Here is a 15,606-nt window from a genome sequence, read left to right as displayed (position 1 = left end):
CACATAAGGCTTAAAAATTACTTGATGTCATACACAATCCGTGGCACAATCGCACATTAACCGGTCATCATATCATCATATCTTCTGTAAGGTTGGTGTATGGAAAGGAACTGGGAGCTGTACTGAGAATAGGATCCCCAGGCTGGTTGTCTCAAAGTAGGTCAATGGTATGTAGAAATGAGAGAAGAAAAGTGGCCCATTGCGTGATCCCGTTTTAAAACATATAAATTATTTATTTGCAGCTATCAAACTTACATTTGGCTGGAGAATTAAAAGCGCTTGTATACACATGGGGCGGCAGTGTAGTCCTCCCGACGCGTTTCGTGGTCAAAGCACATCGTGCAGTTGATGAGTAGAGTAGTGCGCAAATGTCCAGTCAATAAATGAAGGTTTTTAAATGCTTTATTTCCAGGCCCAACATTGCCAACATCAACATGAGGTAGAGCAATAAGGTTGATGAAGGAAGAGAGAACTCTGCAGTATCATCAGGCCTGGATATGAACCGAGCAATTCTGATTTTAGTAGTAGTAATTTCAGTTTGTGGCCACTCCAGCCAGAGTGGGTGAAGTGCCCCCGGACAGACTTCTGCCACAAGCCTGGCAGCCGAAGCGTCACTTTAGATTGCTGGGAGGAACAGGCCTCTGCCACAGACCTGGCTCTAGGGACCTCTGCCACAGGTCTAATACTTGGATAAGCTGAACAAATTGAGCGAATCCTCCCAGAAGATTAAGTCAGAGTCACCGGGTGACAGTTGAAGTGTACCTGTCAATGTCCCGGTCACCAGATCCCCGATGGTTCGTTCGTTCTATTGGACAACCTGCCTCCGGGTTCTCCTCAAGCCGACCCCCCATCGAACGGCATCCAGCCTGGGATCTCCTCAGTAGAGCTAGGGACCCAGTAAGTCACTGGGGCCCCTTTCAGCAACATGGAGCACCGCGTAGCGTGTGACTCCGGCCTGGTAGGCCATATCGCCGGGGTTCGTTTGATGCACACACCCTAAAGGTGGGTGCCGCACCTGGAACCTGCGAAGAAGAACCACACAAAATGGCGTCTGCCACAGATATACTCTCCCCCAGCATGCCCCGCGAGGGAAAACTCCTCTAATTGGCTGCTGGGGAAAAGTGGATCTGCCAGAACCCCTCTAGCGCCACCTGTCGCCCAGGGGTGGAATCGACACCTCTGGAGCGCAGACTGACCTACAGGACAGTTCAGGAATGACAGCAGCCCAAATTTAACAAATTGCGAATGGGAGAAAAATAAGTCTCCCCTATTCCCCACTAACTTTAGCGTAGTGCCCATACTGAAAGTAAGGGGGCGCTACACACAATATTTTTTATAAACACACCCCTAAGGCTCCAGACCCTGGGGAAGAACATTGACCATTTTCGGTTGCTTGTGCTCTCAGTTTTCCCCCCTTATTTTTGGGTCAATGACACCTACAATGAAGTAGAGTCAAAAGTCACTCATAACATCATTCTTTCATGCATTGGTGATCATCACTGTGGGCACATGAGGTGTAAAACAGGAAATCTAAATGATTTGCATTGTATAATTTGCATGTTTCCTGTCCCCCATATGTGATGTCGGGGGGTTTCCCTTAATGATTGCAGCTGTTATATAGGAGACATTGTACAGGTGACATCTCAGTAGTCTGTGTGTGTCAGTGCAGAGACATCAAGATGGCTTCTCAGGGGGTTCTGCTGCCTCTCATACTGCTTTATATTCAGGGTGAGAGATTCTCATAGTAATGTACAGGGCCGGCCTTAGGTGTTCAGGCGCCCTGTGCGAGCTAATCCTGTGGCGCCCCCCCCCCCCCCATCTTCACTCCTCGCCCCCTGGTCACCTAAACATACACAAAGAGGGAAAAAACAGTTTGCATATCGCAGTGCGATCTGTCAGTTTGGACAAGAATCGGATCCATAGGTTTGAACACCCATGCAAATCCGATTCTGCTGCGGACCAAAAAAAGGGTCCTGTGTGACTTTGGTCCCAATGTCGGACATCGCATATATGTGAACCGGCCCTAAATATACATTTTCATTTTTACATTTGATGTTTCTACCAGAATCTCACTGTCACAAAGGTGTAAATTCAAATACAATTGTCAAATCATTTGTGACCTACCTATCTAACTTCACGGCAGTTGGCACTGACTCACTGGCACACAAGTTCACCAACACTTGACTGTCTGTCTTCCCGGGCCTTCTCAACACCACGCTGCGGGCTGGAGAAGAAGATGAGATTAGAAGATGGAGGGCCATGAGGAGGTGGGTGGAGCAGGCCAGCCCAAATCCACTAGGTGCGGAGGAGGAAGAAGGTAAACCCTCCTCCGCTCTGAATGCTGAAGCCTCTGATGAAAAGAGAGGCTAGATCCACACTGGAATGACTTTCCCCTCCAGAGTTTCTTGCTCTCTTGCGGAGTGCCGCAAGGCTTAAGGAAGGACCCCGAGGTGGAACATCTTATTACTGCTGCTGCTTGTGTAGGTGAGATGTGTACTGCACCAATCACATGGGATGAATAGGAGATGAGGGTCAGCAGGGATTGGTGCAGCACATATCCCACCCACACAAGCAGTAGCAATAGTAAGATGCTCTGCCTTGGGGTTCTTTCTTAGCCCCTGAAAAAAGTGAGGGGCTAGGAACCACGGGGTAGGGGAGTAGGAGGAGGGTTGAAAAAGGGGGTGAGTGGGTAGGAGATGGGGATTGGGTAAAAGAGAACTGGCGTGGTCAGGGTAGAGAGAAAGGAAGGAAGGAAAGAAAGAAAGAATGAAAGAAAGAAAGAAAGAAAGAAAGAAAGAGAGGGGAAGAAAGAAAAAAAGAGGGGAAGAAAGAAAGAAAGAAAGAAAGAAAGAAAGAAAGAAAGAAAGAAAGAAAGAAAGAAAGAAAGAAAGAAAGAAAGAGGGAGAAAGAAAGAAAGAGGGAGAAAGAGGGAGAAAGAAAGAAAGAGGGAGAGAGGCAGAAAGAGGGAGAAAGAAAGAAAGAGGGAGAGAGGGAGAAAGAGGGAGAAAGAAAAAAAGAGGGAGAGAGGGAGAAAGAAAGAAAGAAAGAAAGAAAGAAAGAAAGAAAGAAAGAAAGAAAGAAAGAAAGAAAGAAAGAAAGAGGGAGAGAGGGAGAAAGAGGGAGAAAGAAAGAAAGAGGGAGATGGGGAGGGAGAAAGAAAGAAAGAAAGAAAGAAAGAAAGAAAGAAAGAAAGAAAGAAAGAAAGAAAGAAAGAAAGAAAGAAAGAAAGAAAAGAAAGAGGGAGAAGGAGAAAGAAAGAAAGAAAGAAAGAAAGAAAGAAAGAAAGAAAGAAAGAAAGAAAGAAAGACAATGGAGGAGAAAGAGAGGAAAGGGAGACAAGGGAAGAAAGAGGAGACAGAAAGAGGGAGATAGATAGATAGATAGATAGATAGATAGATAGATAGATAGATAGATAGATAGATAGATAGAAAGAAACAAAGGAAGATGTATAGAAACAAAGGTAGATCGATAGATAGATAGATAGATAGATAGATAGATAGATAGATAGATAGATAGATAGATAGAAACAAAGGAAGAAAGAAAGATGGATAGATAGATAGATAGATACAGATAGATAGATAGATAAAGATAGATTGATAGAAACAAAGGAAGATAAATAGATGGATAGATACATAAAGATAGATGGATTGATAGATAAATAGATAGATAGATAAATATAGATAGATAGAAAAATAGGTAAAGATAGATAGATAGATAGATAGATATATAGATAGATAGATAGATAAAGATAGATGGATTGATAGATAGATTGATAGATAAATAGATAGATGGATTGATAGATACATATAGATAAATAGAAAAATAGGTAAAGATGGGTGGATAGATATAGATAGATATATAGATAGATAGATAGATAGATAGATAGATAGATAGATAGATAGATAGATAGATAGAGATAGATAAATAAATAGATAAAGATATAGATTGATAGATAGATAGATAGATAGATAGATAGATAGATAGATAGATAGATAGATAGATAGATAGATAGATAGAGATGGATTGATAGATAAATAGATAGATAGATAAATATAGATAGATAGAAAAATAGGTAAAGATGGATAGATAGATAGATAGATGAAAATATATAGATAGATAGATAGATAGATAGATAGATAGATAGATAGATAGATAGATAGATGAAGATATAGATAGATAGATAGATAGATAGATAGATAGATAGATAGATAGATAGATAGATGGATAGATAAATATAGATAAATAGAAAAATAGGTAAAGATGGGTGGATAGATAGAGATAGATAGATAGATAGATAGATAGATAGATAGATAGATAGATAGATAGATAGATAGAGATAGATGAAGATAGATAGATAAATAAATAGATAAAGATGGATAGAAATATAGATAGATAGATAGATAGAAACAAAGGTAGGTAGGTAGATAGATAGATAGATAGATAGATATAAACAAAGGAAGATAGATAGATAGATAGATAGATAGATAGATAGATAGATAGATAGATAGATAATTGGGAGAGAGAGAGAAAGGTGAAGAGAGAGAGAGAAGGGAATGAAGAAGGACACCCCTACATCAGTGTACAGTACTCACTTGGCAGGAGGGACTGGATGGATATCAGACTCCTCCATCTTTCCCTTCTGTTTGCTGGGCTTGAATCTTCCCGCCCACATTCCTTAGGCAGCAGAACAGTGTCTGTCGGGAAGAGTGGGCGGGGCAGACACAGGAGCGAAGGACGAGAGGAGGGGGAGGAGTAGAAGCAGCTCCTCTCCTCTTAACTGGTTGTATGGGCAGCAAGGGGAGGGGAGAAATGTTAGAGCTGGCTGTGACACGCCCAGCTCATCTCTCTCTCTCTGTCTGGAGCTCTCAGTGAGCTCCGATCCCCTTGCTGATTTTCTCACTCGCGACCAGCGCTGTGCTGGTGGCGGGGATCTCTGCTGTGAGCTGTGTTGCCGCATGGCGCCCCCTGTTGCCCATGGCGCTCTGTGCGGTCGCACAACTCGCACAACGCAAAGGCCGGCCCTGGTAATGTATATAATGATAAGGGGGGAAGAAGAACATTGCAGGAAAAAAACTGAATAAAATATAAAATCATGTTCTTGTTTCCTCAGGATCCTGGGCAGATATTATACTGACACAGACTCCGAATGAGATCACTGCCACTCCAGGACAGACAGTCACCATCTCATGTAAATGCAGTTCTAGTGTCAGCACCAACTACTTACACTGGTACCAGCAGAAATCAGGACAACGTCCAACACTGATTATCTATGGTACAAGTAATCTTCAGTCTGGAGTCCCAGCCAGGTTCAGTGGATCTGGATCTGGAACAGATTTCACTCTTAAAATCAGCGACATAAAGGAGAAAGATATTGCAGTTTATTCCTGTCAGCAGAGTTGGGAGTCCCCTCTCACACAGTGATACAGAGCCGTACAAAAACCTCCTTCCTCTATTTCTTCTACTTACAATGAACAATGTATCTTGTATAGAAAAGGCTCCATAGTCTGTGTCTGTCACTCCAACAGACATCCAAATGGGTTTTCAGGTATTCTTCTGTTCTGTCATTTTGCTTTATAATGTGGGTGAGAGTTTTATAGGGTGAGAAAGTATAAGTGTAACTGTCCGCTTATCATTGTGGATCTTGTTCAGCACTTACTGCTGAGTGGAACCTTTCTGCCTCCCTTTGGTTCCCTGGGGAATGTTTTGATCAGCAGGATTACAAGACCACTCCTTCTTCCTGTCTTAGAAAGAAAGCCTTTTCCTGTATCTCAGATGCCACATGTTAGCTGTCTGCATAGGATTTCATGGAAGATGTCTGCAGAAAATCCCTAAAGCTTAAAGTTTGTACCCCCCTTGGCAAGTGGATCGAGGTATGCAGAAAAGTGTGCATTGTTATAAAGGTGTATATGTTCTAGAGATAAACCCTGTTCATGCTGTTTGGTTTTAAATACGCTATATGATCCAAGACACTTTGCATGTAACCATGTTTCTTTGAATGTTCAACGTAATTAGATGTGTGTGCAGACAACTGTAATTAACCCTGTAACCCCCTTTTTGGTGACAACTGTAAATAAGTGTTTTATATGTCATTTACAGTTTTCACGGTGCTATGGTGCTATGGTGCTATGGTGCTTACGATATTCATGTTTACGGTGCTCAAGGAGATAAAGAAAACAATATTCAATCCTGCTGCGCACCTTTGTTCCGAAAGAATAAAACTACTGCACCCGTCAGAAGCTCTCCTCTTGTTATTTATTCGATGCCAAAGGGGCCGTAACAGTGAAAACTCGTCGCTGCGGTGGAGACTCGACATCACCAGCTGCGTCGCTGTCTTCATCGAACTGTGAGTAAAGGCTTCCCAACGCCTCGCAAGACACGTGCAGACGCCATCTTGGCAACAGAGACTTGGCTAAAAAAGTAAACGTGTCACGTGGACTTTTAAATATAGCGGGCTCTTTATATGTGATCCGGAAGCCGCCCTTAACTACTATGCGAGCCAAATAGTTAATATTTTGCTAAACCAGTGATCAAGTTATTATATTCGTGTTTAGAGGCCTAGTGTCAGATTTAAAGCAACGCTATCTTCCAAGTTCCTAATCCACTAAACTGCAGTTATTTACGTAAAGGGTTAATTGTCCGGTTAGAAAGTGTCAGCAGTATATTCGTTTAAAACATTTTGTAGTACTGTATGCATTGTTTGCTAATCTTTAGTTACAAGTGTGAACACCTGTTATCTGTCGTAGCCCTTAGTAGCAAGTTTGAGCCAACACTCATTCAAGTTAGGTTTCAGGCACACTCACACTTAAAAGGCAAAGGCACACTAGAACAAAATGTTGTCACCTGCTGAAGAAACAGACAAACCCACAGAGTCACAACAGGTACGATCCAGCTCTAGAGAGCGAAGCCTAACAGAAAAGGGCAAAGAAATGCACGAAGAAACAGTTAAGAAAAATGAAAAGGCATTCAACAAGGTGTGCAACTCTTGGAAGGAGCTAGCAAAGGAATGTAGGACAAAGTTAAAAGGTTTCTGCTCAACTGAAGACCTTAATACAAGATTGAAAGAGATTAAAGCCAAAGAAGCGTTAGTGCACCAACAGTATGAGTCCATGTGCCGAAATAATTCCACTACCCCGTACGTTGTTAAGAAAATGGATGCATGCACCGCGTTAACGGCTGAAATCTGCAACCTCATCAGCAAGCGGCTAGAGAATGTAGATGAAATCTTTAACGATCAACTTGAGAAGGAAAGGGTGAGGATGGTGCTTAATAAAGAAGAGCATGAGTCAGTCTTTGGAAACTCAGAAACAGAAACTGTCCTCTCAGAGTCATTACCAGACTCCAACGCAAGCTCAAGAGCCACTTCCAGATCTAGCAAACGCGCTGACGCAGAAGCAGATCTTGCAGCCAAAATAGAACAGGCAAAGGCGACGCAACAGATGCGCGAGGAGCAAGCTAAGCTGAACAAACTAGAGGCAGAAATTAAACTGAAGTTGGATGAGGAAAAGACAAGACTACAACAGCTACAAGCAGAAAATGAAGTCAAGGTAGCCGCAGCAAGAGTGAAAGCCTACAACGCTTATGATAGTCTTGAAATTTACGAACAGGAGACAGACCACAATGTGCAATACCTCTGCCAAAATAATGAACCACGAAACTCATTGAATCCAAAGGCTGTGCCATTTCAACCTTCACATACACCACTTGGGGTGTCAAGACCAAATGAAGAAGTTAGTCTAACCCCAGGACTTGCAAGTCTGCTTATCTCCAACCGTCTCCCTATACCTGAACCAACTGTATTCACAGGTGATCCTTTGAAGTTCATAGATTGGAAGATATCCTTTATGGCGCTGATTGATCAGAAACCACTCCCTGTGTGCGAAAAAATGCTGTACTTGAAGAGGTATCTCGGTGGTGAAGCTCGTAAGGCAGTGGAAGGGTTCTTCTATCGAAATTCAGAAGATGCCTATCTAGGTGCTTGGGGAATCCTACAGGACAGGTATGGAGGTCCATTCATAGTGCAAAGAGCCTTCAGAGAAAGGTTGGCTAAATGGCCAAAGATATCAGCAAATGACCCTGTAGCATTAAGAGAGTTTGCGGATTTCCTTCAAGGTTGTGTGGAGGCCATTCCTCATGTTAAAGGCCTAGCTATTCTAAATGATTGTGAAGAAAACCACAAGCTTCTCAAGAAACTGCCTGAATGGATCGTGCGTAGATGGGGTCGCATCGCCGTGGACGAGCTGGACAAGTCCCAAGAATACCCAACCTTTGCTCGTTTCACAGAGTTCCTGCAAAGGGAAGCTAAGATTGCATGCAACCCCATTGCCTCTCCTTTTCTCCTCAGTACCAAGACTACAGATGAGAGAATTCCCAAGAGAGCCAAGGCGCTCAACACAAGCACTCAAATGAAGCCCTCTACCTTCAACGTTCCAAATATCTCAGCTTCAAGACCGAAACCACCTTGCCTAGTCTGCAAAGACGAAACACACGGTGTCGCTAAATGTCTGACTTTTGCGGCAAAGACCATCGATGAAAAGAGGGCCTTTATTCACGAAAACCATCTCTGTTTTGGTTGCTTAAGAAAGGGCCACACTACAAAAGACTGCAAAGGAAGACACACGTGTAGCATATGCAGTCGACGTCATCCAACCTGTTTGCACATACAGAGAGACACTGAGCCTGTCAAGGCATCAAACGATGATTCAGTAGGCATGAGAAATAAGGCAAACGACAACGTTCCCAAAGTTATGTCCCATACTTTGACAAGACATACGTCTGCCACATCCTGCATTGTTCCAGTTCTGTTGTCAGCTACTACGGAGCCTCAGAGGGAAATCCTCACTTATGCCTTACTTGACACACAGAGCGATTCAACCTTTATTCTGGCAGACCTGGTATCGAAGTTAAGTGTGAGCACCAAGCCATTACAGCTAAGGCTCAGCACAATGACAGCGGTTGACACAGTTATTTCAAGCCAAATTGCTCACGGTCTGCAAGTGCGTGGCTTCAACTCCGAAGTTCAAGTCCAACTCCGTCAAGCCTATACAAGAGATTTCATTCCAGTAGATAAGTCTCACATCCCCACTAAGGAGACTGCACTCCAGTGGTCACACCTCAAACACTTGGCAAACAAGTTACAGCCACTTCAAGATTGCGAAGTAGGACTACTGATCGGTTATGACTGCCCATCAGCACTGGCTCCCTTGGAGGTTGTTATCGGCTCCGAAAATGAACCCTTCGCTCAAAAAACTATGCTCGGCTGGAGCATTGTAGGATCAGCAAATCCACATCTTGATAGACAGGGTAGCCAGAGCTTCGTACACAGAGTCGCAGTAAAAGAAATGCCAATGCCGCCGGTCGCTGATGTGTTAAAGGCTTTAGAAATGGACTTCATTGAAAGAAATTATGAAGATAAGTACGTGTCTCAAGATGATGTTCGCTTCGTGCAGTTTCTCTCGGAAACTATAATGAAAAGGAAAGATGGACACTACGAGATGCCGTTACCCTTCAAAGACAACAGTCAACTGACACTACCAAACAATAAGAGGCTGGCCCTTATTCGACTTCATCATCTAAAGAAAAGATTAAAGGGAAATAGACAGTACCATGAACACTACACTGCATTCATGGAAGAAACAATCAGAAAAGGTGATGCAGAACCAGCCCCTTCATTATCAGAGGAAGATACAGTGTGGTACATCCCACATCACGGGGTTTATCACCCCAAGAAGCCAGACAAGTTAAGAGTTGTCTTTGATTGTTCAGCAAAGTTCAAAGGCATCTCCCTAAACGATACCTTGCTGACAGGTCCTGACCTGATAAACTCTCTAGTGGGAGTCCTCTGTCGCTTCAGGAAGGAAGCAGTTGCTGTGATATGCGACATTGAAAAGATGTTCCATCAGTTCTATATCCCCTCAGAAATGCGCAATTACTTAAGGTTCCTTTGGTGGGAGAACGGTCAGTTGGAAACAGAACCGAAAGAATACAGAATGGCAGTTCACCTTTTCGGTGCCAGCTCCTCTCCAGGATGTGCCAATTTCGGCCTTAAGTATCTTGCACGACAACACAAGTCAGAACATCCCTCAGCATCAGCCTTCATCGAGAAGAACTTTTATGTCGACGACGGCCTAACTAGCGTTCCAACAGTCAGCGAAGCTTCGAATCTAATCCTCGAAACTCAAGGATTATGTAAAAATGCCGGCCTACGACTGCATAAGTTCAACTCTAATAAAAGGGACGTCCTGTCCTGCATTGCTCCGTCAGAAAGAGCAACAACTAGTGTACCTGTCAAACTTAGCCCAGACTCAACAACAGAAGGACAAGTACTTGGCATTCAGTGGTCAATTGAAAACGACACCTTCAGTTTCAGTGCTGACATAAAGGATCAACCCTCAACTCGTCGTGGTATCCTGTCAGTCGTAGCCTCCCTTTATGATCCTCTAGGCTTCATAGCCCCCTTCATACTGAGTGGCAAGTGCATTCTCCAAGAGCTTTGCCGCAGAGGCATCAGTTGGGATGAAGCACTTCCTGAGAGCTTATGTCCACGGTGGGAGGCTTGGAAGAGTAGTCTGCAAGCTTTAAGGGAAATCAAGATACCCAGATGTTACCATCCCCCAGACTTTGGTAACAGAATGAAAGTGGAACTACACCACTTTTCCGATGCCAGCAACATAGGATATGGTGCCTGTTCGTACCTTAGGTACAAAAATGACAGAGATCAAGTCCATTGCAGCTTCGTAATGGCCAAGGCAAGAGTTGCACCAACGAAGATTGTGAGCATCCCAAGGCTTGAACTCTCAGCTGCCGTCACTGCAGCAAGGTTGAGTGTCATGTTGAAGGCAGAACTTGAAATAGAAGTTGACAAAGAGTTCTTCTGGACAGACTCCCAAGTAGTCTTAGCCTATATCAATAACGAAGCAAGAAGGTTTCACGTGTTTGTAGCCAATCGTGTTCAACTCATAAGAGAGATTACAGATCCAACCCAGTGGCATTATGTGGATACGACACAAAACCCAGCCGACCATGCATCCAGGGGTCTACATGTAGCGGATATCTCCACCTCAAGTTGGTTATCTGGGCCTAGTTTCCTTTGGAGATCTGAAGTGCACGCATCTTCAAGCTCTTCAGCAGAACTAATTGTAGGCGACCCTGAAGTCAAACCTGTTACAACCCTTGCATCACAAGCCAATGAACAATTCTGGTGTCCGTGGAAAAGAGAATACCTCATGAGTGTTTCCACAAGACAGAAATGGCACACACCTCGACGTAACCTCAAAGTAAATGACATTGTCATAATCAAAGATGATATGTCTCCCAGATGCCAGTGGCAACTAGGACGTGTAATTGAAACTACAATAGAAAAGGATGAACTAGTTCGTCGAGTCAAGGTGTTAGTAGGTGACAGAAGATTGCAAGATAAGAAGGACTATGTATCAAAACCTTCAATTATTGAACGTCCTATTCAAAAGCCAGTAGTCCTCATAGAAAGCAAATAAGTTCAGTTTTAGTGATACACTAGCATACCACCACACGAGACAGTAGCCAGTTACAGAGGTACCTATAAGCTAAATTGTGTATGATGTACCATGTTTTATAGCGGCCAAGGTTATGTTCTGTAAATTATGTATGACTTTTAGGTTATGTTCATCATAACATAATTTGGTGGGAGTGTAACTGTCCGCTTATCATTGTGGATCTTGTTCAGCACTTACTGCTGAGTGGAACCTTTCTGCCTCCCTTTGGTTCCCTGGGGAATGTTTTGATCAGCAGGATTACAAGACCACTCCTTCTTCCTGTCTTAGAAAGAAAGCCTTTTCCTGTATCTCAGATGCCACATGTTAGCTGTCTGCATAGGATTTCATGGAAGATGTCTGCAGAAAATCCCTAAAGCTTAAAGTTTGTACCCCCCTTGGCAAGTGGATCGAGGTATGCAGAAAAGTGTGCATTGTTATAAAGGTGTATATGTTCTAGAGATAAACCCTGTTCATGCTGTTTGGTTTTAAATACGCTATATGATCCAAGACACTTTGCATGTAACCATGTTTCTTTGAATGTTCAACGTAATTAGATGTGTGTGCAGACAACTGTAATTAACCCTGTAACCCCCTTTTTGGTGACAACTGTAAATAAGTGTTTTATATGTCATTTACAGTTTTCACGGTGCTATGGTGCTATGGTGCTATGGTGCTTACGATATTCATGTTTACGGTGCTCAAGGAGATAAAGAAAACAATATTCAATCCTGCTGCGCACCTTTGTTCCGAAAGAATAAAACTACTGCACCCGTCAGAAGCTCTCCTCTTGTTATTTATTCGATGCCAAAGGGGCCGTAACAATAAGGTACAGTAAGCATTGTATAACATGATCTAGATTTATGCATGAACACAAAGCATGACTTTCTATTTTCACACTGTAACGGGATGTGTGATCGAACATAAAATTAATGAATGAATGATTGAATGACTTGTATAGCGCAACGCATGCGACCTGAATCGCCTCTGGGCACTTTTTTCAGCCAGTATCTGCTTGGTTGGTGCGGTCATTTTTACCCCGTAGGATCATGACACACTAGGGACACACAGTCATACACACATATATACATATATATACTGGGCCAATTTGGATGAGATCCAATTTACCTACCAGCATGTCTTTGGAGTGTGGGAGGAAACCGGAGTACACGGAGGAAACCCACGCAGACACAGGGAGAACATGCAAACTCCAGGCAGATGGTGTCGTGGTTGGGATTCGAACCAGCGAACCTTTTTGCTGCTAGGCGAAAGTGCTACTCACTGCACCACTGTGCTGCCCATGTGCTGCAAAAGCATTCTGTCACAATGTGTTATGCATAATTACATGAAGCCGCTGGCGCGGTGAAGGCTTGATTTCCTGATTTGGACGTCTAGGTGGAAGTGTGTCACGAGGTCGTGACTCAACCTCTATGCATTTCGGCCTATTTTGGATAGTTACAATGTGTGGCCAGTAGGGGGCAACATGATGTACTGCCAAATAGGGAGAATGTTATTCATGTCTCAGATGACTTCCATTCTGTTAAACATGCTGGCATGGATGGATTATTGATTCAGATGTTCACCACTTGGTGCCGCTGCAATCATTGCTCCTCATTTTCTTCATGTTTAAATATATGCATTGCTTACACTGGGAGTTCCTGAATAATTTCTTTCACCATTTTATAATATTTTTATACTTTTTATTACCATTTTTTAATGATATCTTCCTTTCGTATATTATACTGCCAACCAACACATTTGTAATTAGATTGTAGGCAGTCTCAAGTAAATAGCAGGCAAAGCAACGCTATTGGATACGTTTTATCATGTGATTTAGGTTGAAGGTATTTATGTCCTCAACCAACTTCCTGAAGACGGCCAATCTGATAGGCCGAAATGCATAGAGGTTGAGTCACGACCTCATGACACACTTCCACCTTGACGTCAATACCAGGAAATCAAGCCTTCACCGCGCCAGCGGCTTCATGTACTGATTGGGCAGATTTCACTGATGACTTTTTACCTGCTGTTCCAGGATATCAGGCACTCATACATGTGAATACTTTATTTTAATCTTTTGGAATTAAGTCTTTTAAACGGTACTGCGCAATGAGGCTTTTTCTATTATATCTTTCCACATGAGGATCATCCACTATAGCCAACCACCGGTCCAGATGATATCTACAGGGGTCGCCCCACACACGCATTTGATCTAACTAGCGATAGTTGGTCCAATCCCAAGGGTGAGTGCACATCTACTAGGGGGGCATCCTATGTAAGCACCTAAAGTGGAGGTTCACACGGAAATGTTAATTTTTAACATTAGATTGATGCTCATTTTGTCAAGGGGAATCGGGTAGTCTTTTAAAAATCGAAGCTGTACTTACCGTTTTAGAGATACATCTTCTCCGCCGCTTTCGGGTATGGGCTGCGGGACTGGGCGTTCCTATTTGATTGACAGTCTTCCGACAGGCTTCCGACGGTGGCATCTATCGCGTCACAATTTTCCGAAAGTAGCCGAACGTCGGTGCGCAGGCGCCATATAGAGCCGCACCGACGTTCGGCTTCTTTTGGTTACTCGTGACGCGATGGATGAGACCGTCGGAAGCCTGTCGGAAGACTGTCAATCAAGAAGGAACGCCCAGTCCCGAAGACCATACCCGGAAGCGGCGGAGAAGATCGCTCTCTAAAACGTTAAGTACGGCTTAGATTTTTAAAAAACAACCCGATTCCCCTAGACAAAATGAGCATCAATCTAAGGTTAAAAAAAATTTTTCGGGTGAACTCCCGCTTTAAGGAGCACCGAATCTTTCATCCATATTTCAAGTCACAGCACTGTGTATGAGATCTTCAATACTGTTCCAACAGCACGAGCGCTTTTTCACTTGGGACTTTTCCAGCGATTGTTTTTATAGTGTCTCATATAATACTTTGTTGTATGTAGCATTTAGTGCGGTTTATCACTTTTACCAAGGAATCTTTTGTACCTAATAAAATTGGCACATAGTTGCATTTTACAAAATGACTCTCATTCTCTGCCAGTAAAGTCCAAGGGGGCGGCACCTTCCATGCACATGTTGCACGGTTTTCCTCACCGGATTAGCAAGGAAATGCAACAGGAAGCGCCGTATCTAGCATGCGCTCCCCGACAACCGGAAGTATTGTCGTTTGGACTCAAAAGCGGAAATTGCATCAGCGCATTTCACTCTCCCACAAGCCGTCATCAAGGACCATCCTGGATTCCCTGCATGCTTTGCAGCTTCTCTTCTCCTGTTTACTTTCAATTTCTTATGACTACATATCCCATGGTACCTTGCTGCCCACAAGCAGTGATTCCTGTACTGACTCTGCCTCCTGAAACCCAAGAGTGTGACTTGTCATGCGACTTTGAACTGTCAAATTGCATGGCAAATCACACCAGTGTGAACCAGGGCTAACAGTTTAATGCACTCCTTACAGTTTATACATTTATCTAAAAATCTGATGGAGAGTTCATTCCCTGTCCTGCTATTGGCTGTCTTTGCCATTCTTTAAATGAAGATCCTCTGGAGATCCCCCTGTGCTGCAGGAGGTCAATCTACCTCAGCTGTCACATTACTGGATTGTAGATCTCCAAACATCCTCATTATAGAGATCACAGATTGAGTGTGAGTGAGAAACTTGTAAAGCGCAACACATGTGAACTGAATCGCCTCTGGGCGCTGTATCCATTTCATGGGTAAGGAACCCCTTGACCTCAGAAGAGATGGGTTTTAATCTTTCTCCTGAAGGCCAAGTGGTCCGACTCCAGTTGGATGGTGGTTGGTAGTGCATTCCACAGGCAAGGTCCCTGGACTACAAATCTTCGATCTCCTTTGGACTTGTATCTTGTACCTTTGGGTATCTGGAGGAGGTTTTGATTGGTGGATCGCAGAATGCGATTGGGGTTATGGGCTTTTATTTTTTCGCATAGATATTGGGGGGTGTTGCCTTGAATACACTTATGCATTAGGCAGAGTGCCTTGAAAGTGAGAATTATTGAGAATTATATAAAGCATGATGTCACTTTTCTGGCAGAAGGTCCCTTCAGACATAACTGCACCTTATTCAGACAAACATT

The 15,606-nt window shown here is 43.4% G+C and overlaps 1 protein-coding gene and 2 long non-coding RNA genes across 3 annotated transcripts; 2 read left to right on the top strand and 1 right to left on the bottom strand.

The window, feature by feature from the left end:
* Positions 1 to 2,124: 2,124 nt before the first annotated feature.
* On the bottom strand, positions 2,125 to 4,940 carry LOC120924514. Its single transcript, XR_005746375.1, has 2 exons — positions 4,593 to 4,940; positions 2,125 to 2,224 (listed from the first exon to the last, which is right to left on the bottom strand). It is a non-coding gene; the product is annotated as an uncharacterized LOC120924514 (long non-coding RNA).
* A 653-nt stretch (positions 4,941 to 5,593) lies between these two features.
* Positions 5,594 to 12,283, top strand: LOC120924513. Its single transcript, XR_005746374.1, has 2 exons — positions 5,594 to 6,343; positions 11,799 to 12,283. It is a non-coding gene; the product is annotated as an uncharacterized LOC120924513 (long non-coding RNA).
* LOC120924482 lies at positions 6,368 to 12,283 on the top strand. The gene is made up of 2 exons (XM_040335470.1): positions 6,368 to 11,922; positions 12,149 to 12,283. Exon 1 carries the CDS (start codon positions 6,831 to 6,833, stop codon positions 11,490 to 11,492), a length of 4,662 nt encoding a protein of 1,553 aa, XP_040191404.1. The 5' UTR covers positions 6,368 to 6,830; the 3' UTR covers positions 11,493 to 11,922; positions 12,149 to 12,283.
* Positions 12,284 to 15,606: the final 3,323 nt, after the last annotated feature.

Source organism: Rana temporaria, chromosome 1, assembly GCF_905171775.1.
Source record: "Rana temporaria chromosome 1, aRanTem1.1, whole genome shotgun sequence".
NCBI lineage: Eukaryota > Metazoa > Chordata > Amphibia > Anura > Ranidae > Rana > Rana temporaria.
The sequence above is the reverse complement of the archived record's forward strand: the minus strand, read 5'-3'. Positions and strand labels throughout refer to the sequence as shown.

Coding starts and splice junctions, on each gene's coding strand:
- LOC120924482 (XM_040335470.1), top strand. CDS start 6,831: ATGTTGTCACCTGCTGAAGAAACAGACAAACCCACAGAGTCACAACAG.